General features: G+C 44.6%; 2 protein-coding genes across 3 annotated transcripts in view; one reads left to right on the forward strand and one right to left on the reverse strand.

Moving 5' to 3' along the window:
• VSX2 (visual system homeobox 2) overlaps window positions 1-7,608 on the forward strand; it is a 45,211-nt gene extending 37,603 nt beyond the window's left edge. The window contains exons 4-5 of one of the 2 annotated variants that reach the window (XM_073610580.1): window positions 4,731-4,911; window positions 6,743-7,608. In XM_073610580.1, the coding sequence (XP_073466681.1) occupies window positions 4,731-4,911; window positions 6,743-7,032 (471 nt within the window). In that variant the 3' untranslated portion in view covers window positions 7,033-7,608. Of the gene's footprint in view, window positions 1-4,730; window positions 4,912-6,679 lie in introns of both variants that reach the window. The other variant, XM_073610579.1, reaches the window with a different exon arrangement.
• Window positions 7,609-8,878: 1,270 nt separating this feature from the next.
• ABCD4 (ATP binding cassette subfamily D member 4) overlaps window positions 8,879-24,347 on the reverse strand; it is a 38,679-nt gene continuing 23,210 nt past the window's right edge. Inside the window, exons 12-19 of the mRNA XM_073610029.1 lie at window positions 16,060-16,265; window positions 15,707-15,798; window positions 15,522-15,558; window positions 11,386-11,435; window positions 10,966-11,018; window positions 10,800-10,876; window positions 9,956-10,071; window positions 8,879-9,047 (exon numbers count right to left, since the gene is read on the reverse strand). Coding sequence (XP_073466130.1) covers window positions 8,979-9,047; window positions 9,956-10,071; window positions 10,800-10,876; window positions 10,966-11,018; window positions 11,386-11,435; window positions 15,522-15,558; window positions 15,707-15,798; window positions 16,060-16,265 — 700 coding nt within the window. The 3' untranslated portion in view covers window positions 8,879-8,978. The remainder of the gene's footprint in view (window positions 9,048-9,955; window positions 10,072-10,799; window positions 10,877-10,965; window positions 11,019-11,385; window positions 11,436-15,521; window positions 15,559-15,706; window positions 15,799-16,059; window positions 16,266-24,347) is intronic.

The following is a 24,347-nucleotide window of genomic DNA, read 5'->3' on the forward strand; positions in this document are numbered from 1 at the left end:
AAAAAACACCAGTGCTGTAGTTCTGAAGCTAAAACTGTCTAAAGTTTTGTCATACTAGTTCCAGGACAGGGAGCAGAGCAGCTTGTATCTGAGGCTTTTCACATGGGTGTCTTACTGTACAACACATTCTCATTTTCTTTCATTCTAAATACAGTTTCCACAACACAATCTCTATTGGGCTTTCTTACGATTGAGTTGATCTAAGGTATTCTGTACATTTGTTAACTGTACAATCTGATATACAGATAAAACAGTAGATGTATATACAAATCTCTTTATAAATAGCTCCTCTGAAATATATTCTGTACAGTCCATTTTGTTCCATATCTCCCCTATAACCCTATATCACTTCCATTATATATTTTGTACATAATAGATAATGGAGATGATACAGGGTACACAGGAGGTATAGGAAGGACGCTACAGAATATATGAGATAATATATATTTATTAATTATATATAGGATATGTGGGGGGATATAGAGAGAATTTTACATAAAATATATATATTTATCAGGGTAGATATAGAAAGACAAAAACAACAATTTAAATGTAATTTTTTTTTCTTTATAAATGTCAGTTTTGCTGCAGCAGGTTCTATACACGGTACAGATGCGCCACTTTACAGGCAGATGAAGGGGACCCCCCCCCCCCCCAGGCACTATATTTAAAGGAATTTTTCATTTTTATTATTTCAAGCATCATTAAAATCCTTACTCCTTTAAAAACAATATTTTATAAAAGTTTTTTTTTTTTTTTGCATTGGTACATGTCCGTACCATGGCAGTACATAGCCCCCATACCATTTTTATGGCCAGTAACTTACATATAAGCCTTCAAAATGGGGACTTTTGATTTTTTTTTAAGTTTGGGTCCCATAGACTTCAATGGGGTTTGCGGTTTGGGTCCGAACTTTTGCGATGTTCGAGAGTTTTGGCGCGGGGAGGGGGGGGGGTGGGGGCGGTTTGCGGTCCCATCTCTACATGGGAAGTACAATATAGGATGGAGGGGATGTGGGATACAGGAGAGGTATAGGAGACACTATGCAGAATACATAATACCAGGTAAATACAGTAGAGGAAGGCATAAGATGGACAATGAAGGGATATGGTGTACAGGAAGCACTGTACAAAATATATAATGAAATGGATATGTAATACTAGGGAGGTATAGGAGTCTTTCTATATAAAATTTCAATAATCATTTAGCTGATTGATATAGGTTAAAAGGTAGTGTAGTTAAAGCTAGAATCATTGGAAGGGCTTTAAGTTTTGTACTAGTGATCGGAAAATGGTTTACAGCATGATTAGCTGCACAATGGAAAATCAATATACTTAGGAGCTGGTCAAGTGGAATGACAGCGGGTCATTATAGAAAACGTTTATATTATCAATGGCTCATCACATGGAGAGATTGTAGTTCAGTGTAATAACTGGCATCATTTTCATTTCCTGCAGAGCCAATTGGAGCTCTTATTGTCAGTGAAGGAAATATCGGCACATCTCGTTAATGTGCTAATGACCTGATGACGAGCGGCGTCCTCCGAGGGCCCAGCCCCTCCCCTTCCCCCCAGTAATTAGTTCAATGGGAGGAAGTATTTTGCTGGCTGCAGATATTAATTAGGATGGGTCAATGCGGCTCCGCAGCTCAGAGCATTTAATTTCCCCAGATAATTCCGCAGCATTGATTCAACTTGAGATTAAGTGACTTTTCAATCAGTTATCAGCATCGGCTAAAAATCAAAATAATACCACCAGAAAAAGTGACCCTCCAAGAGTAAGTGGGTGCAGTGACACCTGGGTTTAGGCCATGGATACCTTGCTTTTAATATATATTATACATACACACACACACACACTGTATATATATAATATATACAGTATGTGTGAAATTATTACTATTTTACTACTGCCACGCATACAGTTTAGTTCTCACTGGTTTTAAATACTTATAACCAAAGAACAATAGGCTATGTAGTTCTATTTTCTCACACAGAACAGGTAGATTTGGGCATCCATAAAGCGCAGATGCATTTTTAAAAGGCCAGTTCAGCAACGGGAGCCTCCATGTTTCCTTCCTGACAAGTTTACCAACCACAACCTTTTTTTTTTCTTTTTTTCTGGTCCTCCATCATGTCAGCATACCATAGGTCTGCCTCCACTTTTTGACACAGGAAAGCCTACTAGCAAGATTATGGAAGTCTTGCTCTTTGTGTTCCCTTATCTGTGCTGCTCTGGCCAGCTCACTTTCACTCAACTAGGTTCTAGCTTTTCCCCTGCAAAAGTTCAGCTTCAGGAAATAAATCTGTTCATTGTTTGGGTACCTGCTCAGTGCAAGGTTTGTTATTGAGGTACCATATATCAGTATATCAGCACTGTTTATTATGCAGGGCCTTAAGGAGTAGAAGCCTCATCAGGATATTTAGGGAGGAGGACCTCTGTTGTTCTTACCTCTGAATCTAGCCATCCCTTTTCTAGACATTATACGCAATGCTTCAGACGATCCAGGAAATCCAGCTCCATTTCCAGGATTCTCCTCAAAGGCTGCCTAAGGGTTTATTCCAAACTTATAAAAGATCCTACTTTGTCCATCTAACTTAGTCTAGAATCATGTTCAACATAGTCAGGAGCACTAAGGGTTCTATTACACATTGCATTAAAACTGAATAGCCTGAGGCTATATGAAAAGAAGAAGCTTCTCAAGTTAAGAAAAACAATAAATAATATCCTGATTGCAAGAGGTCCCTACCTATATTAACTCCTATTCCAAAGATTAAAGATTAATTGAAGGAGCAGCAAACCAAATTAACCTGCCATAAATAAAAGATGTTCCAAATGTTTTTGTACCCCGTAATCTAAAGAGGGTAGATGTGGGAATAGCTTGCTCAATATGGTTGCCTTCCTATTGTTCCTGATCAGCTTTGGGTTTTTTGGGATATCCTGAGATTTACAGCATTTCGTGGAGGTGGTGCAGGTCAACATATGACTGGACAACATGACTACAGCCCAATTCTTAATTAAGGAAGACAGAACACACAGACAGTGTCTCTTCCTCAGGGGTTTTCTTTCATCCTGGTCAGAGAGACATCTTCAGAATCTTTTGGCAGTTTATGTTCCTGAACTCTACAATTCTCTTGCAGGACCACCATAGAATAGGCCACAATTATTGATTGGTTCATCATTAGTCTCGCCTTGAGAGAGATCTTTAGAAAGTATGTGACTCGAAACATCAATCATATGACCACTTGCTCGAACACCAAACTGCTATACTTATTTTCTTGCCACTTGTCTCTACGATCCCATTGAGTTTTAAATCCGTCTATGCGTTTCCACCATTCTTCAGTCATTGCCATCTTCCTGTATTGGCCGAGCATGCGTTGGTGCCACCTGTTCTACAGATTGGCCTCAAAATTTCTGCTGATGAAGGACTTTCTCCTGCAAAGAGGCACTTGTCATCGCAACAAGGTGGACTGTCAATAACGGCTTCCATATTGAACACCAGAAGCTCTTCAGTCCGGACTTCTCCCCTGAAGGTGTTGAGATAATTCCTATGGCCCAGAAATCCTCCACCAGTTGTACTGTTTGGTCAAGATAGAAATTAGGCTGTCTAGGGAAGGTAAATAGTCTCTCCTGAACAAAGCAGTCAAATTTAACCCTGTCCAAAAAAGGCTCAAGACTGTACTGAATTTCTTACAAAGCACTGTGGAGAACATTATCAAGGTGCACATTTTAGCAGTATTAGCCCTTGTTGGAACTCAGTGGGACCTCAGCACTGTTGCTGATCATTTCTTAAGACCCCTCTGAAGATACCGCCTCCAAAGAAGACTCGTAATTGGAGATAAGGTTGACCTAAAACTATTAGTTAGGTTTTACCCTAAAGTTATTTCTAAACTTTTGCCTCACCAGAGTTGAACTCTTCTCTGATTGCTTGGATATGGTCTTTCCCTTTACCAGTTAGATCAGAAAAAGCTCTTACAGGCTTGCAAGCATCACAACAGCTTATATCAGTACTACTAGGGGCACTTCTGATTCTTAGGAACTCTAAGAAATCCAAAATAATGTTTTTGCAAATGACATGATACTGCAGGAGAACCTGGATCCATTGGGCATCTGTATAAATAGACAGTACTGGTGATAAATGTACAGACTTTTGGGAGCATTTTAACTAACCTGACATACACTAAGTCAGTCTGATTTTATATTGAGGAGTGTGGAGAATAGGGCACTCTGGATAACAAGGAAACTTTAACAAACAGTACATGACTGGCTCTTGAGAGGTGATTAATGCACCACAGCAGCACTTCAGAAGAGGGAAGCACACTTTGCAGGAAAAGCAAAGAAGGCTTTTCTAAGTGCAGTAATGAAACCCTTTAATAACAAGGAAGTGTTAAAAAAACTTACAAGATGTAAGTGAAAAACCAGGCACATCAATGAATCCATAACGTCCAGCGTGATGCCTCCTGGGAGTAAAGACAGCTGCAGGTAGAAGTTCCAGCAGACCAACGGTGGTAAATACTGTCTCTCTAATCCAGGGTGTAAGGCCGTGCTGTCAGGACCAGCATGGAATCCAGGCAACCGGAAGTGACTGACGTGTTTTTAACCCTTTCTTGTCATTAAAGCGTTTTTTTACTGCACTTAGAAGCACCTTCTTCTCTGCTTTGATCTTATATCTAGAGTTTGCTTTTGTGTGTGTATTATAAAGCATTAAAAATGGCCTTATTTCACCCTTAGGTTTGGTTCCAGAACAGACGCGCTAAATGGCGGAAGCGGGAGAAGTGCTGGGGTCGAAGCAGCGTGATGGCGGAATATGGTCTGTATGGCGCCATGGTGCGACACTCCATCCCACTTCCAGAGTCCATCTTGAAATCCGCCAAAGACGGCATTATGGAGTCTTGTGCCCCCTGGCTGTTGGGTAAGGAATGAACACAATATAATTAGATCCTGAACCAAACCCACTACCCCCCTCGCCCCCATCCCCAGCCAGAAGGGAGTGTCTCCTTTATGTCTTGGGTGCTCAGTACCAGTTATGTAGCACATAAGCCTTAGAAAATTTTAGTTCATGTAATTCATACCAGTGACAGGAATGTATTTTGCCTCCTTTACCACCGGCTGCTACACTGAATCCATCCAACCAGTGTTGCAAAATGCTGCATGAGGTTAGTCTACAATGGTCTGATATACGGGATTCTGCCCCATTTATCTATCAAAGAAGATGCAATACGTTCGCCCCAACATAACTGCTAATGCAAGTAACTCAGCGATGGCCGATGTGACAGGCAAAATTAAAGTGCACGCATGGCCAGGAAATTTTTAATTTGTTCACAAGTAATCAGTGACCTTTGTTAAATAACTTCTGGAACTACACACCCTAAGCCAATGTCTATTCTATAAATGCCAGTCTGGGTCCTCAATCACTTCACATTATCCATTGCTCATGTGTCCTTCACACATGGTTCCCTACGCGTCGCCATTTGTACATCTTGTCCCAAACCTGTATCCAAGGAGTCTCTACCTGTACCCACTACATCTCCTTCAACTGTTTCCACCTGGTATCCTACATATCTTTAACTGTACCCTCTGCGTCTCCTCTTCTTCCTCACAGCTATTTCCTACTTGTCTCTACCTCTGCCACCTTTGCTTGGATCTGTTGTAACTCTTCCATCAATCCTTATCTTCTACTGGTCTTCTCCTGTCCTCACTTTATGCCTCAGACGCCTTCTACTTGCATGTACCCAAAAATCCTTCACTACTTCCTCCTAGCCTCACTCTGAATTCTTAAGTGTCTCCACTTCTGCCCTTGCACTCCTAATATATTCTAGTCTCTCCTCCCCTATCTGTTCCAAGGGTTTCTCTTCATGTCATACCTGGTACCCTTGATCTGGGTCACTGATAAGGCAGTACAACCAGTCCTGTTGTACTGGACCCAGGCCCCATCATCAACTAAACAGGGGGGCCCAGGGCAGCTTTATTGTTCATTTCTGCCTATATGAATAAATGGATTTTACTAGACCACAACTCCCACTCCTACTTGCTTACCAAAGCTTAAACTACATTTCCTTGGGCTCCATCAGGGCAACAGAGGGGCCCATGAGGTTGGAGCAGAAGAGGGACTTTTTTTATTTTTGGAGTTAGAGCGGATAAAGTCAGTCCCGCTGTTCCACTGCACCCCAAGGGGGAGAGGGGAGGGGGGGGGGGCATGATTTCTAACTGTGATCCTGCCCTTGATGTCTCGGTCTGTACCCTCTGTCTACACTTTTTGTGTACTATACATTTCTGCATCTCTTCCACCCTTGGTAAAACCGAAAGAGTCTCCTCAATCCATCCGCATCTTCTACCCTTTCCATCTCTACATGGTTTGTTCTCTGCTCCTGTCCTTACCAAATAGCCCACATCTCCTCCCCTTGCTTGCATCCAGGATCATCTACCCTCTCCTCCTGTCCTCACAAAACATACTAATGCCTGTCCTCTCTCAGTACCTTATAGTTTCTCCATACCTGGCTAATACCTTCCATGTCTTTTCTTCCCTGATACTTACAGTATTGTGTACCATAACTATTCTGGAATTTGCATTGTCTTCTGTGGGACACACGGCCCATTCTGTGCTCCCTGGACTCTGGTCAGCCTGTTAGAGCCTCTGTTTTTCAATTCTCTAAAGTCTTCTTTATCTTTGCTGTTTTCAGTTCAAGATGGCCTGTCAATGCCCAGACGATTTTCTAAACCAGAATACCAACAATTCTTTGCAGGGATGCACAAGAAGTCTCTAGAGGCAGCCGAACAGTCAGACCGAGAGGCACCAGCAATAGCCAACGCAGAGGTGAAAGAAAGAAGAGAGGCCGAGCGCCCAGCTGCCATCTCTGAGGAGGAACTAAGAGAAAACAGTATTGCTGCCCTGCGCGCTCGAGCCCAGGAACACAGCGCCAAGGTCCTGCAAAGTACAAACTGCGAAACACCAGTGAAAGAGGCAAGCAGAGAGGAGGAACACGATGAGCAGGCGGAGGGGGAAACTGGGGTCCAGGAAGACTCTAGTGTCTAAAAGAAAATGACTTTGCTGGGGATCCAATTACCAGGAAATGCTGGTTTCTTCTGCAACAACTTCTGAGCCACGGATAAGGGCGCTTACTCACATCCAAATTTTACCTAGCAACACAAAGCCGCAGGGGAGTCAGAATAGAGCAGTGGTGGATTTTCTGCACACGTTGAGCCTGCCTATGATGGACATACATGTGTGCGCTAAGCATGTGCAGAAAATGTGCTCTACACGTCTCTCTACACACAAGGATACATGACACCTGCCTGCAGCTTTATCTGTCAGGAAGAGTCGAATGATTCCACTTTTACATACAATGGACAGTTCAACTCCTGTCTGCTGGATGTCAGCCGTGTAAATATGTACAGACACCAAAATGGTTGGGTTAACTGTGATTGTTGTGAAAACTCTGTAAAATAAACATGTGTACATATTCCTGGTGCGTCCACATTAGTTATTTCATACATGATCTACCTGGATCATATGTACAACCAATTGCACCTGCTATGGTGGCCCAACTCCACCAAACACTACTACTGATGGAGGTTTCACCATCAAGCAATATTAGACTAACCCGCAAAAGGGTAACAATGAAATCTATGGGGTCGACATATTAAAGGCAAATCCACTTTGCACTACAAGTGCACTGCTAATGCACTTTGAAGTGCAGTCGATGTAGATCTGAGGGGAAAATCTGAAATGAGGGGAAGCTCTGTTGATTTCATCATCCAATCATGTACAAGGAAAAAGTCTGTCTTTTTATTTTCCTTGCATGCCCCCCTCAGATCTACAGCGACTGCACTTACAAGTGCATTAGCAGTACACTTGTAGTGCAAAGTGGATTTGCCTTTAGTAAATAAGCGCCAATGTGATGTAAAAGGAGAAATTGGTCAGCAATAGGCTAAAAGAGAAGTTTAGTTTTTTTTTGAGAAATCATAGTTACCTAGGTGGATGCAGCATTGGTCTGATGCTGCATCTGTCCCCCCGCTGGCTCGAAGGCTGGGAACCGAGCGATCAAACACCACTGACCGCTCGGTTCTCAGTGCTCTGACTGTCAGTCACCGCTATCTGCTCAACCAACAACCCCCCCATGCTCACTTAAGCTGGCTCAGGCTCTCAGCAGCTCGCTGGTATGGTTGCAATTTGTCCCCAGCCTGGACCAGCTCTGTGACATCAGCCGACAGCGGGCTTCACTGAAAATGGGTCACAGGAGTGCAGAATAATCGGCACTCTTGTGATCCATAGCAGAAGTACAGCCAAATGAACTCTGGCTGTACTGCTCCTTTAATTTCATACAATTAAAAAAAACAAAAACACTGAGCACTAGTACCAGCATATATTCCCTGGCTGACAGCAAATAAAAAAGACCTGTTTATGAACACGATCCCAGAGGGCATTGTGCTGGTTATCTTTTTGCTGCTTCAGTTGTAGCTTGACTTCTTGTCCAAGACAACACATAGCTTTGGTAAATATAAGGCCTGGGATAATAGGAGAGAAGTCAGATTGCTGTGACCTGGTATGTCTGGGTGGAGGTTCCCACCTTAGTAGGGCATGGACTGCACAGAGAACAGATCTTCTCTGCCATGGACACTTCCAGTCCAGTCAAGACTGCAAGAGATGGTTGAATCAGCGATGAGAGAAGCCTGCCAAAATATTTCCCAAATCCTTCCTCCAATCCTGTACTGCAGGCAGATGTCTGTCTGTCTGAACTATTCTGTCTACTGTACAGCTCTGTCCATCTCTCAGAGGGAAGTGCAGCAATGAGAAGACAACCAGATGAAGAGACCTTTTTACAGCGGTCAAGAGGGGAGATTAGGAAAAAGCTGCAGACTGCAATAAGTAAAAAAATAAATAAAAAAAGTAAAATTTATTGTACATTGTCCATCACTTCCTGATTAACAAAGTGGAGGGTGGACCATGACCAGCTCCTCTGTTTGGTTAGTAGCAAGCAATCAAGATTTTCTCAATCGCCGCAGCTCCCACTGTCCGCCAGGACCGAGTCTGAGCTCCAGGTGGTGAAACTGTGAAGAGAGAAAGTGGTTTATGTAAAGAACAGACAGGCCTCACTGTGCCACATGAATGCCAGGATCATTTACCAACCCCTGTTCACCAATGCCTAACAGGAACTATAATGGTTCTTAGCCAAACGTAATTGAATAATGCTAACTAAGCTTATGTTTGCAAATCACACATTTTACAAATAAACATTTATACATGACACAGAAATTATGGAGCCGTGTGTTTGAGCGAAACAGCTCAGCAGAAGTTGTCTGCCTTCAGGCTGTCTCTCCAATTGCCACTCTATATGGCTAAACAGGGTGGAAAGGGACGGAGTTTATTCTGAATAATTCTCTGAACTCTCTAAACACCTAGCTATGTCATTTGGGAGTTAAAGAGGTTAAAAACTAGTCCTCCTGCTGACTAGACAGAAAAATACAAAATATTCATGTACATATTTTACCTAACAAAAAACAAAACATTTACTTTTCATTTTACTTTTTAGGCCATTTTCTCAGTGGTAGATTCCGCCAGCAGATCTGCCCGCCCAACGGCTGATCTCTCTGGCTGATGACAGATCCGTGTCCACTGAGCAGAGTGGACACAGACCGCTCTCTTCTATAGGCTGTGGAGACCAGTGGTCCATTTCCATCTGTCATCTGATCCGCCAGATGGATGGGGAATGGATCCCCAGCCCTCTCTTTTTAGCGAACAGGACTGGATCAGATGTCGGCAGGTGTCAGGGGACACATGAGCGGATGGATGGTCCGATCAGGTCCCCCTAAAAAACCTGACAGGCGGACCTGATCGGTCCATCAGTGTGAAAGGGGCCTTAGTCCTGGCCATAATAAAGAAAATAAACCACTGTACTTTCCCTTTAAGACATTGCACACGGATTTCCTGGCTTGTCATGCAGTCTGGGGTCTCTCACCTCCTGCAAGCTGCGTCTGTGCCCAACGCTAATTAGGGTCATCCCCATCTGGGTACAGTGCGTGTATAACTCCGTCTCCGCATCTTCACTGAGCGCACTGCTTGCCTCATCCAGTACTAAGAGAGAAGACAGAAACAGTTCTGAGTGTGTATTGAAGAGATCACACGGGACGGTAAGATAGGAACACATGAACATCTCCAGGTGACGACACCGTAGACACCCACACAAACATCTCTAGGTGACCCCACACTAGAAACCCACACCAACATCTCCACGGGACCCGACAGAGGTATCTGCAATGACAACATTCTGTGGCTCAACTGAGCATCCGATGGGGTGTACTCACAGGGTGAGGTTTTTTTAAATCCTTTATTTCCTTACAGTAGAAAAAAAAATGTGGAGCCCCCTGTTGGCCTGTCTTAATCACACCAGGTGCAGTGTTTGGTCTATTCCAGGTTATACTATGACCAGTGGAAAAGTAGCTAGAGAAAAAGAAAATCTGAAAAATAAGGTGAATTAAAAAAAAAAAAAAAAAAAAAAAAAAAAAAAAAAAGGAGGGGGGGGTCAAAACTGGAGTGTCTCTGCCTCCATTTCCTCAAAGTATTTTCTTGCTGTATTACAGTGAAAAAACATTTCAAACCGTCACACACACAATGCCAGCTGTCCTGATAGCTAAAGAGTGCAAAAGACAGACAGCCGACTTCCCTGGATGAGACTCCGCTTGTCCTTTGACTCCTCTGGGCTGGGTCACCCTGGATGAGACCATCCCTGTCCTCTGATGCCCCGTTTTTGGCAGATTCCACTGCAGTACACATACATCACAGAGTTCCTATGTATATCTCACCTGCATATTTAGGCTGCAGATAAAACAAGCGAGAAAAGCCCAAACGCTGAATTTCCCCAGGGGATAGAACCTCTGGCCTGGAAAAATAAAAAAAATAAAATTTGAATCAGAACAGACATACCACACATACACCCCATGTAATATATAGAGTATGTATAAGGCTCACCAATTCCAGTCCGCTGCCTGGTCCAGGCCCCCCGTCCTGCTCACCAGAGATGTCTGCCACAGAGAAAACAACATGAAAAGAGCCCCATATACAACCGACCCCAGACAACCTGTACTACATGAGTGTACATACAGCTCTTTATACATTACTTTGAGAGCTTATTAGTGGAACCAGAGAACATGACCAGGAAGGGGAAAGGGACTCACCACAGAACAGGACCAGAAAGGGGGAAAGAGACTCACCAGAGAACAGGGTCGGGAAGGGGACAGGGATGCACCAGAGAACAGGACCAGGAAGGAGACAGGGACCAACCATAGAACAGAAGCAAGAAGGAGACCAGGACCAACCATAGAGCAGGACCAGAAAGGGCACACACACACACCTCATTGCAAGTACACGTGTGACTTTCCCTTGTCTTACCAGGCCTGACATTTCCAGTGATCTGAGTATTCTGTCATCATCCATCCGACCTGAGACAGGAACAAGAAATGTGAAGACATACGCGTCACTGTAAGGCCATTCCACAACACCCTTCAGAGACAAGTCACTTTGCACCCCCTGCCCCCCTTCCAGAGATGTGTGACTTCACCCTACCCACTGCCACAAGAGTCATGTAACCATCTCACCCATCAGAGACGTGTCACTGCACTGGCTACCCAACCAGACACATGTAATTGCACCACCACTAGCCCAGGATAGGTCATTGCACCAGCTACCCCCTCCAGACATGTGTCACTGCACCTCCTCCATGTCCAGAAATGTGTCACTGCAACACCTCTCCCTCCAGAGACATGGCACTGCACCTTCATCACCCCCAGAGATGTATCAGTGCACTGTCTGCTCATTCCACAGATTTGTCACAGCACTGCCTCCCTCTTCCAGAGATATGTCCTCAGGGCCGGTGCTAGACTATTTTGCACCCTAGGCAAGACCAGCTACTTGCACCCCCCCCCCCCCAAAAAAAAAAAACACCACACTGAATGGCTTTGTGCAGTGTCATTAAATAATAGCACAACACACTCTTTGATCACAGATCCCAGTGTGTATTGTGTGACAATCTGTCAGTGCATTTTTTAATTATTTCACTGTAAACGCCAGGGCCGATTGCAAGTGCGACCTGTGCGACCTTTGCGACCCTGGCCGTTCGGCCTGGATTAGGAGCATCATAGGCCTGGTGCTGAGGATTTTGGTGGGCTCTGGATTATGAAGCCCCTTGTCCTGTATGATACATTAAAATTTTCTCTACAGCCCCGCCTTAACCACAACTTGTGCCTAGGCACTCCTTCCATCACCACCCATTGCACCTGGGACCCCTTTCCTCATCTACTGTGCCTGCAGCCTCCCTTGCCTTACCACCCACTGCTCCCACAGCCCTCTTCCCTCACCACCTACCATGCCTGTAGCCCCCTTTTATTGCAGAAATACTACAGGAGACGGCCAGAGACTGCAGACATAGTACAGGAGACGGTCAGAGACTGCAGACATAGTACAGGAGATGGTCAGAGACTGCAGACACAGTACAGGAGATGGTCAGAGACTGCAGACATGATACAGGAGATGGTCAGAGACTGCAGACATGATACAGGAGATGGTCAGAGACTGCAGACATGGTACAAGTGTTTCCTAGGCTAGCAGTGACCAGTGTGGAAAAACATTGATCACTGCACTATGTAAACAGGAGTTTACAAGATATAACAATGTGCCAAAAAAAAAAAAACTTTACTAACAGTCATTTCTCAAGCACAGGAGGACAGTAAATGGTTAACAGGTCTGAGAAGCTCCCAGCCTGACCAACCTAATTCCTTCCAAGAAAACAAATAAAAGGTCAAACAAATCATGGATGGACTCTGGCACATATAGCTATAGAAAGAGCTGAAGTTGCAGTGTCTTGCAGTAGTCTAATCAGCATTCTCCTTTCCTGTGTTCAGTGTAAATAAAAACAGAGATAAGAAGCAGTGTGAGAAGACAGAGGGGAAGTCATCCCTCCATCACTGCATTTTCCACACACAGCACGGGAGAAGAAGGAGAACACACTGATACATTTCTACATCATTGAGAAAATCATTGTGACATGTTTTATCTCATACCTTCTTCATAACTCAGGTATGTCGGATCCTCTCCATCCCGCCCTGCTCTGGCCTTTAGCATCTTCTGGTCAAATGTGGCGGGCTGGACAATCTGATTGGCTAAGGAGGTAGTGGGAGGTGGAGCAACTTAAAAGTCACGCCCTCCCACTCAGAAGAGCAGCGCTATTGGCTGCCTGCCTTGTTACACAGACGTCCCTCTCCCTCCAGCATGTGAAAGCCGATGGAAGGGAGAGGTGAGAAGCTGCACTGTCCGGGTCCCCCATCAGCGGCTCTGCCGGGAGTGGGGAGGGGGGGTGGGCGACAAGAAGAGGCAAGGGTCAGCTGCGTCCCAGGCGGCTGCCTAATTCGCCTAGTGGGTGCACTGGCCCTGTATGTCCTTGCACTGCCTCCCTCTTCTAGAGATTGGTCACATCCAACACAGACAGTCCCTCTTTCAGACACTTCAAATACATAAGGCCTTGTGTAAGCACAGCTGATGAAGGTCAGACAGCACATTGTAACTATGTAACCAGGGGTGGCCATAGTTACATAGTAGGTGAGGTTGAAAAAAGACACAAGTCCATCAAGTCCAACCTATGTGTGTGATTATATGTCAGTATTACATTGTATATCCCTGTGTGTTGCGGTCGTTCAGGTGCTTATCTAATAGTTTTTTGAAACTATCGATGTCCTCCGCTGGGACCACCGCCTGTGGAAGGGAATTCCACATCCTTGCCGCTCTTACAGTAAGGAACCCTCTACCTAGTTTAAGGCTAAACCTCTTTTCTTCTAATTTTAATGAGTGGCCACCTGTCTTGTAAAACTCCCTTCCACGAAAAAGTTTTATCCCTATTGTGGGGTCACCAGTACGGCATTTGTAAATTGAAATCATATCCCCTCTCAAGCGTCTCTTCTCCAGAGAGAATAAGTTCAGTGCTCGCAACCTTTCCTCATAACTAATATCCTCCAGACCCTTTATTAGCTTTGTTGCCCTTCTTTGTACTCGCTCCATTTCCAGCACACCCTTCCTGAGGACTGGTGCCCAGAACTGGACATCATACTCCAGGTGCGGCCGGACCAGAGTCTTGTAGAGCGGGAGAATTATCGTTTTATCTCTGGAATTGATCCCCTTTTTAATGCCAATATTCTGTTTGCTTTGTTAGCAGCAGCTTGGCATTGCATGCCATTGCTGAGCCTATCATCTACTAGGACCCCCAGGTCCTTTTCCATCCTAGATTCCCCCAGAGGTTCTCCCCCCAGTGTATAGATTGCATATATATTTTTGCCACCCAAATGCATTATTTTACATTTTTATACATTAACCTCTTCAGCCCCGGACCATTTGGCTGGCCAAGGACCAGAGCACTTTTTGCGATTCGGCACTGCGTCGCTTTAACTGACAATTGCGCAGTCGCGCAACATGGCTCCCAAACAAAATTGACCTCCTTTTTTCCCACAAATAGAGCTTTCTTTTGGTGGTATTTGATCAATTTGGCGGTTTTTATTTTTTGCGCTATAAACAAAAAGAGCAACAATTTTGAAAAAAAAAAAAAAAAAACGCATTTTTTACTTTTTGCTATAAAAAATATATAAAAGAAACCCATTTTTTTCTCAGTTTAGGCCGATATGCATTCTTCTACGTATTTTTGGTAAAAAAAAAAAAAATTAAAAAAAAATCCCAATAAGCGTATATTGATTGGTTTGCGCAAAAGTTATAGCATCTACAAAATAGGGGATTTTTTTTGCCATTTTTATTAATACTTTTTTTTTTTTTTTAACTAGTAATGGTGGCAATCAGCGATTTTTATTGTGACTGCGACATTATGGCGGACGCGTTGGACAATTTTGACTCATTTTTGGGACCATTGGCATTAATACAGCGATCAGTGCGATTAAAAATGCATTGATTACTGTAAGAACGTCACTGGCAGTGAAGGGGTTAACACTAGGGGGCAGTGAAGGGGTTAATGTGTGTCCTAGTGTGTGTTCTAACTGAAGGGGGGAGGGGACTGTGCAGGGAAGCGACCAGATCGCTGTTCATACTCTGTATGAACAGACGATCTGTCAGTTCTCCCCTCAGAGAACCGGAAACTGTGTGTTTATACACACAGTTCCGGGTTCTCCGTGTGCCCCGAGCGATCGCGAGAGTCCGGTGGTGATCGAGACTGCCGTGCACTCGCATCGGCTCGGGGAGCGTGCGCGCCCCCTAGTGGCCACAGGGCGAAGCGACGCTACATAACGTCGTTCCGCCCAGCCGTGCCATTCTGTCGCAGTACAACTGCGGCGGCTGGTCGGCATGTGCTTAAACCTCATTTTCCATGTAGTTGCCCACCCCATTAATTTGTTCAGATCTTTTTGAAAGGTTTACACATCCTGCGGAGAAGTTATTGCCCTGCTTAGCATCGTCCGCAAATACAGAGATTGAATGGTTTACCCCCATCATCCAGGTCGTTTATGAACAAAATAAATAGGCCACCCCTGGTAACTCACCAGAATTTGGGTATATCTCCTTCAGTGGGTAGATCACCTGAAAACACAAAATATGTGTTACGAGTGCTGTGGCAGGGCTACTGGTGCCGCCACACATGTACAAGACTCCTGCAAATGTTCTTGCTTCAGAGGACTCTCTCTCTCTCTCTTCCAAATGACCCCCAAAACACATCATGTGGCCTCACCTGCTCTCTTAGGCTTCCGTCACTCAGGAATGATTTTTGTGGCAGGAAAAGAACACCGTGAGGACCAAACGGAGTGAGGACAGATACCCGACCTAAGGAGGCATACGACCTTGTGAGACAGAGGAACAGGGAGACATCAGAACACGAGAAAGAAGAGTGTCAGAGATAAGATGGCGGCATAGCAGGCAATCAGCACCAACCACACAAAGTTACACAGACAATGTGTCTATATATAGTGTCAGTAAGAAGTCCCTAGAAAACACAGAACCAAATTTGAGTATATTATGTGATGGAGAGAGGGAAGGAGAGAAAGTGTTAGCAGAGTGGCATACAGTGACACTCGTGAGACGTACCATGTTTCGTCTTCCACAGTCCGGCTAGAACGCGTAGAATGGAGGATTTCCCACTGCCAGTCTCTCCACTGATCAGAAGATTATTCCCTTTACTCACACGCAGGCTGAGGTCTCGCACTAATGTGCACTCTGATGCCGGCATGCTAATCGTTACATTATCCAGGATAATTACCCCTTCGCCATTTTGTGGCTTCTCCTGCGGGGACCTGCCAGTATAAGAAATGAGATTCACCAATGTTAATTATGGACACTAAAATATATATATATATATATATATAAATAAATAAATAAATAAATAAAATAGTGAGATATGGACACCCCCATAAATACAGATAAGCAATGTAAGGTATGGCTACACTATATATATACACACACACACACACACACACACATAGAGAAGTGTCAACTTTGGACAACCCCGTTTACAGTTGTGCTCCTAAGTTTACATACCCTGGCAGAATTTATGATTTCTTGGCCATTTTTCAGAGAATATTAATGATAACACAAAAACTTTTCTTTCACTCATGGTTAGTGTTTGGCTGAAGCCATTTAACTGCGTTTAACTTTTTTAACCACTTCAGCCCCAGAAGGATTTACCCCCTTCCTGACCAGAGCACTTTTTACAATTTGGCACTGCGTCGCTTTAACGGCTAATTGCGCGGTCATGCAATGCTGTACCCAAACGAAATTTGCGTCCTTTTCTTACCATCAAAAGAAAGCTCTATTTGTGGGATTTGATCACCTCTGCCGTTTTTATTTTTTGCGCTATACACGTAAAAAGACCGAAAATTTTGAAAAAAAAAAATGATATTTTCTACTTTTTGTTCTAAAAAAAATCCAATAAACTCAATTTTAGTCATACATTTAGGCCAAAATGTATTCGGCCACATGTCTTTGGTAAAAAAAAATGTCAATAAGTATATATTCATTGGTTTGCGCAAAAGTTATAGCGCCTACAAACTAGGGTACATTTTCTGGAATTTACACAGCCTTTAATTTATGACTGCCTACGTCGTTTCTTGAGGTGCTAAAATGGCAGGGCAGTACAAAACCCCCCCAAATGACCCCATTTTGGAAAGTAGACACCCCAAGGAAATTGCTGAGAGGCATGTTGAGCCCATTGAATATTCATTTTTTTTGTCCCAAGTGATTGAATAATGACAAAAAAAAAAAAAAAAAAAATACAAAAAGTTGTCACTAAATGATATATTGCTCACACAGGCCATGGGCATATGTGGAATTGCACCCCAAAATACATTTAGCTGCTTCTCCTGAGTATGGGGATACCACATGTGTGGGACTTTTTGGGAGCCTAGCCGCGTACGGGGCCCCGAAAACCAATCACTGCCTTCAGGATTTCTAAGGGCGTACATTTTTGATTTTACTCCTCACTACCTATCACAGTTTTGAACGCCATAAAATGCCCAGATGGCACAAAACCCCCCCAAATGACCCCATTTTGGAAAGTAGACACCCCAAGCTATTTGCTGAGAGGCATGTTGAGTCCATGGAATATTTAATATTTTGACACAAGTTGCGGGAAAGTGACAATTTTTTTTTTTTTTGCACAAAGTTGTCACTAAATGATATATTGCTCACACAGGCCATGGGCATATGTGGAATTGCACCCCAAAATACATTTAGCTGCTTCTCCTGAGTACGGGGACACCACATGTGTGGGACTTTTTAGGAGCCTAGCCGCGTACGGGGCCCCGAAAACCAAGCACCGCCTTCAGGATTTCTAAGGGTGTACATTTTTGATTTCACTCTTCACTGCCTATCACAGTTTCGGAGGCCATGGAATGCCCAGGTGGCACAACCCCCCCCCCAAATGACCCCATTTTGGAAAGTAGACACCCCAAGCTATTTGCTGAGAGGCATGGTGAGTATTTTGCAGCTCTCATTTGTTTTTGAAAATGAAGAAAGACAAGAAAAAAAATGTTTTTTTTCTTTTTTTAATTTTCAAAACTTTGTGACAAAAAGTGAGGTCTGCAAAATACTCACTATACCGCTCAGCAAATAGCTTGGGGTGTCTACTTTCCAAAATGGGGTCATTTGGGGGGGTTTTGTGCCACCTGGGCATTCCATGGCCCCAGAAACTGTGATAGGCAGTGAAGAGTGAAATTAAAAATTTACGCCCTTAGAAAGCCTGAAGGCGGTGCTTGGTTTTCGGGGCCCCGTGCGCGGCTAGGCTCCCAAAAAGTCCCACACATGTGGTATCCCCATACTCAGGAGAAGCAACAGAATGTATTTTGGGGTGTAATTTCACATATTCCCATGGCATGTTTGAGCAATATATCATTTAGTGACAACTTTGTGCAAAAAAAAAAAAAATTTGTCTCTTTCCCGCAACTTGTGTCACAATATAAAATATTCCATGGACTAGACATGACTCTCAGCAAATAGCTTGGGGTGTCTACTTTCCAAAATGGGGTAATTTGGGGGGGGGGGGTTTGAACTGTCCTGGCATTTTATGCACAACATTTAGAAGCTTATGTCACACATCACCCACTCTTCTAACCACTTGAAGACAAAGCCCTTTCTGACACTTTTTGATTACATGAAAAAATTATTTTTTTTTGCAAGAAAATTACTTTGAACCCCCAAACATTATATATTTTTTAAAGCAAATGCCCTACAGATTAAAATGGTGGGTGTTTCATATTTTTTTCATATTTTTTTTTCACACAGTATTTGCGCAGCGATTTTTCAAACGCATTTTTTGGGGAAAAAACACACTTTTTTACATTTTAATGCACTAAAACACACTATATTGCCCAAATGTTTGATGAAATAAAAAAGATGATCTTAGGCCGAGTACATGGATACCAAACATGACATGCTTTAAAATTGCGCACAAACGTGCAGTGGCAACAAAATAAATACATTTTAAAAGCCTTTAAAAGCCTTTACAGGTTACCACTTTAGATTTACAGAGGAGGTCTACTGCTAAAATTACTGCCCTCGATCTGACCTTCGTGGTGATACCTCACATGCATGGTGCAATTGCTGTTTACATTTGACGCCAGACCGACGCTTGCGTTCGCCTTAGCGCGAGAGCAGGGGGGACAGGGGTGCTTTTTTTTTTTTTTCTTTATTATTTTTTTGCTTTTTTATCTTATTTTTAAACTGTTCCTTTCATTTTTTTTTTTAATCATTTATATTGTTATCTCAGGGAATGTAAATATCCCCTATGATAGCAATAGGTAGTGACAGGTACTCTTTTTTGAAAAAATTGGGGTCTATTAGACCTTAGATTTCTCCTCTGCTCTCAAAGCATCTGACCACACCAAGATCGTGTGATAAAATGCTTCCCCAATTTCCCAATGGCGCTATTTACATCCGGCGAAATCGAAGTCATAAAATGCTCGTAGCTTCCGGTTTCTTAGGCCATAGAGATGTTTGGAGCCACTCTGGTCTCTGATCAGCTCTATGGTCAGCTGGCTGAATCACCGGCTGCATTCTCAGGTTCCCTGTTGAGACAGGAGAGCCAGAGAAAAACACGGAAGACGGTGGGGAGGGGGGGGGGGGCGCATTCCCTCCCACGGCTTGTAAAAGCAGTCTAGAGGCTAATTAGCCGCTAGGATTGCTTTTCCATGAAAGCCGACCGCTGGCTGAAAAGGATGATACCAAGATGATACCTAAACCTGCAAGCATCATTCTGGTATAACCACTCAAAGTCGTGAATGGCGTACCTGAAGACAAAAAAATGGTAACAATAAAACACAGTAAACGGTAAAGTATAAAAAATTGCATACCTGAAAAGCAAACATGATAAAACATAATAACAATAAAACATTGCAGAATAGAATACAGTAAAAAAGAGGAGAGAGAGAGAGAGAGAGAGAGAGAGAGAGAGAGAGAGAGAGAGAGAGAGAGAGAGAGAGAGAGAGGAGAGAGAGAGAGAGAGAGAGAGGAGAGAGAGAGAGAGAGAGAGAGAGAGAGAGAGAGAGGAGAGAGAGAGAGAGAGAGAGAGAGAGAGAGAGAGAGAGAGAGAGAGAGAGAGACACAACTATTATTTTTGTTTGTGTTTTTTTTTTACACTTTTTTTGTAACTGTAATCGCTTCCAGGTTCGGGTCTCTCAAAATGCGATGGCATCTTGGGAGACCCTGTGAAAGTGTGCCTAGTCTGTGGAATGCTGTACCCTACGCTAATACTCAACTAGTGAATGGTAGCGTTCAAAACATTCACCAATGCAAAGACCAGGATTGTCAGGACAGGAGGGACAATAATAGCGGGTGTCACGCCTATATCCGCGCTTGCTGCAGACACAACATCTTTTTTGAGGGGGTTCGTTGGGTAGGGGTACTCGGGAGGACATAAAAATGCCTCTCATGCAGCCGACTGCATTTGGTTGGGGATGTGAATGGGGGATGTACGGGGGCTGCAGAAGTGGTGGGTTCCCAATTAGGATTGGCGAATGAAGCAGGAAGGGCACTATGGGCACGACGGGCCGGTGTTTGTCTTCTTCTTGGTGGCAGCTGGACACTATTTGTGCTTGCCACCTCACCAGCTTGAACTGCACTTATGGGACTCGCCACGTCACCAAGTGTTACTGCAGTGCTGGTTTGACTACGACCGGGGTGTACTAGGCCGCTGGCGCTTGCCAGTTCATCAAAATGCTACCAAAAAAACTGTTAGCGATCGCAGGGATCAGGCCTGACTCTGCGAACGCTGCAGTTATGCATTTAGTGTTTTGTAAGTGACAGTGATCGATCGATACTGCACTTGGGTGGGCTGGGCTGGGCTGGGCCGGGCGGAGGGGCAAAACGCAGGTGCTAGCAGGTATCTGGGCTGATCCCGCTAACACTGCATTTTTGGGAACCCTAAACTGCTGGGGACGCTAGTATAGATCTGATCGGATTAGATATTGATCCGTTCAGATACTATACCACTAAGGGAGGCGTACGGTGCGTGCGTGGGTGTTAGCGGTACTGGCGCTAATCTGACGCTCCCTGGGGCTGGTGCTTGCCAGTTCACCAAAATGCTACCAAAAAAAACTGTTAGCAATCGCAGGGATCAGGCCTGACTCTGCGAACGCTGCAGTTATGTGTTTAGTGTTTTGTAAGTGACAGTGATCGATCGATACTGTAATTGGGTGGGCTGGGCTGGGCTGGGCGGAGGGGCAAAACGCAGGTGCTAGCAGGTATCTGGGCTGATCCCGCTAACACTGCGTTTTTGGGAACCCTAAACTGCTGGGGACACTAGTATAGATCTGATCGGATCAGATATTGATCCGTACAGATAATATACCACTAAGGGAGGCGTATGCTGCGTGCATGGGTGTTATCGGTACTGGCGCTAATCTGACGCTGCCTGGGGCGACGCATATCACCGCCGGGCGATCAGGGGGCTAAACCTTTATTTGGTAATAAACAGCGGGTGCCCTGACACTATAAAAAATAAAGGAACTAACCAGCGTCACCCGCAACGGTTATACGGTGATCAGTGGTGAAAGGGTTAACTAGGGGGCAATCAAGGGGTTAAAACATTTATTAGGTAGTATATGGGGGTCCCTTTCGCTATAAAACGCTGACGGCGAACCTAAATATTTACCTCCCTAACTAGCGTCACCAGCGACACTAATACAGCGATCAGAAAAATGATCGCTTAGTGACACTGGTGACGGGGGGTGATCAAGGGGTTAAAACTTTATTAGGGGGGGTTAGGGGGGTATCCTAGACCTAAAGGGGGCCTAACAGTAACTGACCTAACACAGTAACTGTCACAAACTGACACCATGCAGTAAATCAGAAAAAAAAAAAAAAAAAAAAACTGCTTGGTGTCAGTTTGTGACGGGGGGGGGGGGGGGGGGGGTGATTGGGGGGCGATCGGGGTGTTTTGTGTGCCTGGCATGTTCTACTGTGTGTGTGTGTGTTGTGCACTCACTTTACAGTCTTCTCTCCTCGGCGCCGGAACGGAAAATACGGAGCCGAGGAGAGATGACATCATTTCCTCTGCCTCTGTGTACAATACAGAGGCAGGGAAATGATCCCATTGGCTGGGAGCGATCGCGAGGGGGGGGCCACGAATGGATGGCCTCCCCCTCACCACCGATCGCCGTGGGAGATTTGCCGACCGCCGCAGGCACCAGGGGGGGGGGGGGGGGGGTGTGTGTCAGGGGATCGGACCCCCCACCCGCGGGCAGGCAAGGACGTACAGGTAAGCCCTTTTGCCTGCCCGTGCCGCTCTGTCGACGTACATCGTCGTGCGGTGGTCGGCAACTGGTTAAAATCATAATGACAATAGAAACTACCCAAATTACCCTGATCAACAGTTTACATACCGCAGTTTTTAAAAGTGGTTGTAAACCCTTACAAACACACTTTTTGCCACAGGTAAGCCTATAATAAGGCTTACCCGTAGCTACCCTGGATATCTCCTAAACCTGAACGGTTTAGGAGATATCGTGCATGTGCCGACATCAATCGGCAAATGCACACTGAAGCAATGGCATGTAGGGAGGGAGAGAAGGGACCCCAAGTAAAAAGATTAGTATGATAGGTAACAAAGGGTGAGAGACCGCATAAGTATGTATTTATCAAGGCACAGCTTCATGACCTAGATAATTGTCTGCAATCTCTGAGCCCCAATCGTCTATCCATCCCGACCAGATTTTATTGAATTTGCTAGGGCAATTCCTGTTAAGGTAAGTGATTCTACACAGTGGCAACACAGAGTTTAAAACAGAGCGCCAAGTAAATACTGTGGGCGGTGCAGCATGTTTCCAATGGAGAAATATCTCCCTACGTGCATAAAAGGTGGCATAACTTAAGAGCAGCTTAGTATAACGGCCCTTAACTTTAGTGCCAAACACATTGAGCAACATAAACCTGGGATCCAACTCGAGGGTTAAAAAGGTTATCCGATTAAGATCAGTGAGAATCTCTGACCAAAAGGCAGCAAGGGTGGACAAGACCAGACAATATGGAGGAAAGAAGCCGCCTGCATACCACATCTGGGACAGGGCACCGGGGCCCCCGGGTTCATGATTGTCAATCTTTTTGGGGTGAAGTAGGCCCCAAGAAAGAACTTAACTTGTAGGAAATGGACTCTGGCTGAGATCATATTAGTCACATAAGAGGACAAAACAACCTTCCCAATCCTCCTCAGTCAGGCCAGGGATGACCACTCTCCACTTGTCAAAGGTCTTTTCTAATTTATTAGTATGGGTTATAGATAGGCGGAAGTACAGGGAAGATAAAGGCTTGTCTAGTACCTTGGCAATTAGCAACCCTTCAACAGGGTCTGATTCTAGGGTGAGAGAGGCTGGGAAATGCTTAAGAAATGCGTTGCGAAGTTGGTAGTAGTGGAACAACATCCACCTTGGTAATATATACACATCTTTAAAGGTCAGGGAAGGAGTACAATTTGCTGCCTGAAACATGTTTAAAGATTCACCATCACTCTTATCGCCCAAACCTGCGATCAGGAGCTTTATTCAGATGTGGGGGATTTGGAGGGGAGTATGTCTCTGGAGATCTATAACGGACCCTCGCCCTGTGCCATACTGAGATAGTGGTACTCATCAGATCTGTAATTCCGGGGTGCGATTTTGTTCCTCCGAACACCAAGTTACTAAGGGTGGAGTATGACCCCATGATGGCCGCCTCCAGTAACCACTGGGTTGTCTTTAGGTTGGGAGAACCACCACCTCACTGTTACCAGGACCACCACCCATGAGTAAGCCTGAAAGTTAGGTAGGGACAGACCCCCCCTGAGTGAGAGGGAGCTGTAAAGTAGAGATGGCCAAATGCGGAGGCCTCCCATTCCACACAAAGGATGATATAATTCCCCGTAGTTTGTTAAAGAAGGAGGCTGGAGGGGGAATTAAGGAAGAGATAAAAAGGAACTTAGGCAAATATACCATCTTTACAAGGTTCACTCTACCCACTGGTGTAAGAGGGAGAGACCTCCAGGCCACACATGTCTGGGAGAAGGTCCTAAGCAATGGCAAGAGGTTCAGCTCAAAATGAGGACAAGGGGGCCTTTATCACCACCCCTAAATATTTAAATTCAGTAGTCCAGGTCAATGGAGTACTAATCTGGGTGCAGGAGTCCGGGGCGTGTGATGGGAACAAGAGTGACTTCCCTCAATTGACCTTAATGCCCGAGAACGAGCCAAACACATCAATGATTTGAAGGGCCGGGGGGAGAGAGGAAATGTCTTTCAGGAATATTTTTGTAGAAAAAAAAATATCCCTGCATGCAATCACTCCCACCTGTATGCCCTTAACCGAGAGAGCAGACCTAATTCGCACTGCCAGAGGTTCCATTGCCAGTGCAA

Source organism: Aquarana catesbeiana, linkage group LG13, assembly GCF_042186555.1.
Source record: "Aquarana catesbeiana isolate 2022-GZ linkage group LG13, ASM4218655v1, whole genome shotgun sequence".
NCBI classification, from domain to species: Eukaryota; Metazoa; Chordata; class Amphibia; order Anura; family Ranidae; genus Aquarana; species Aquarana catesbeiana.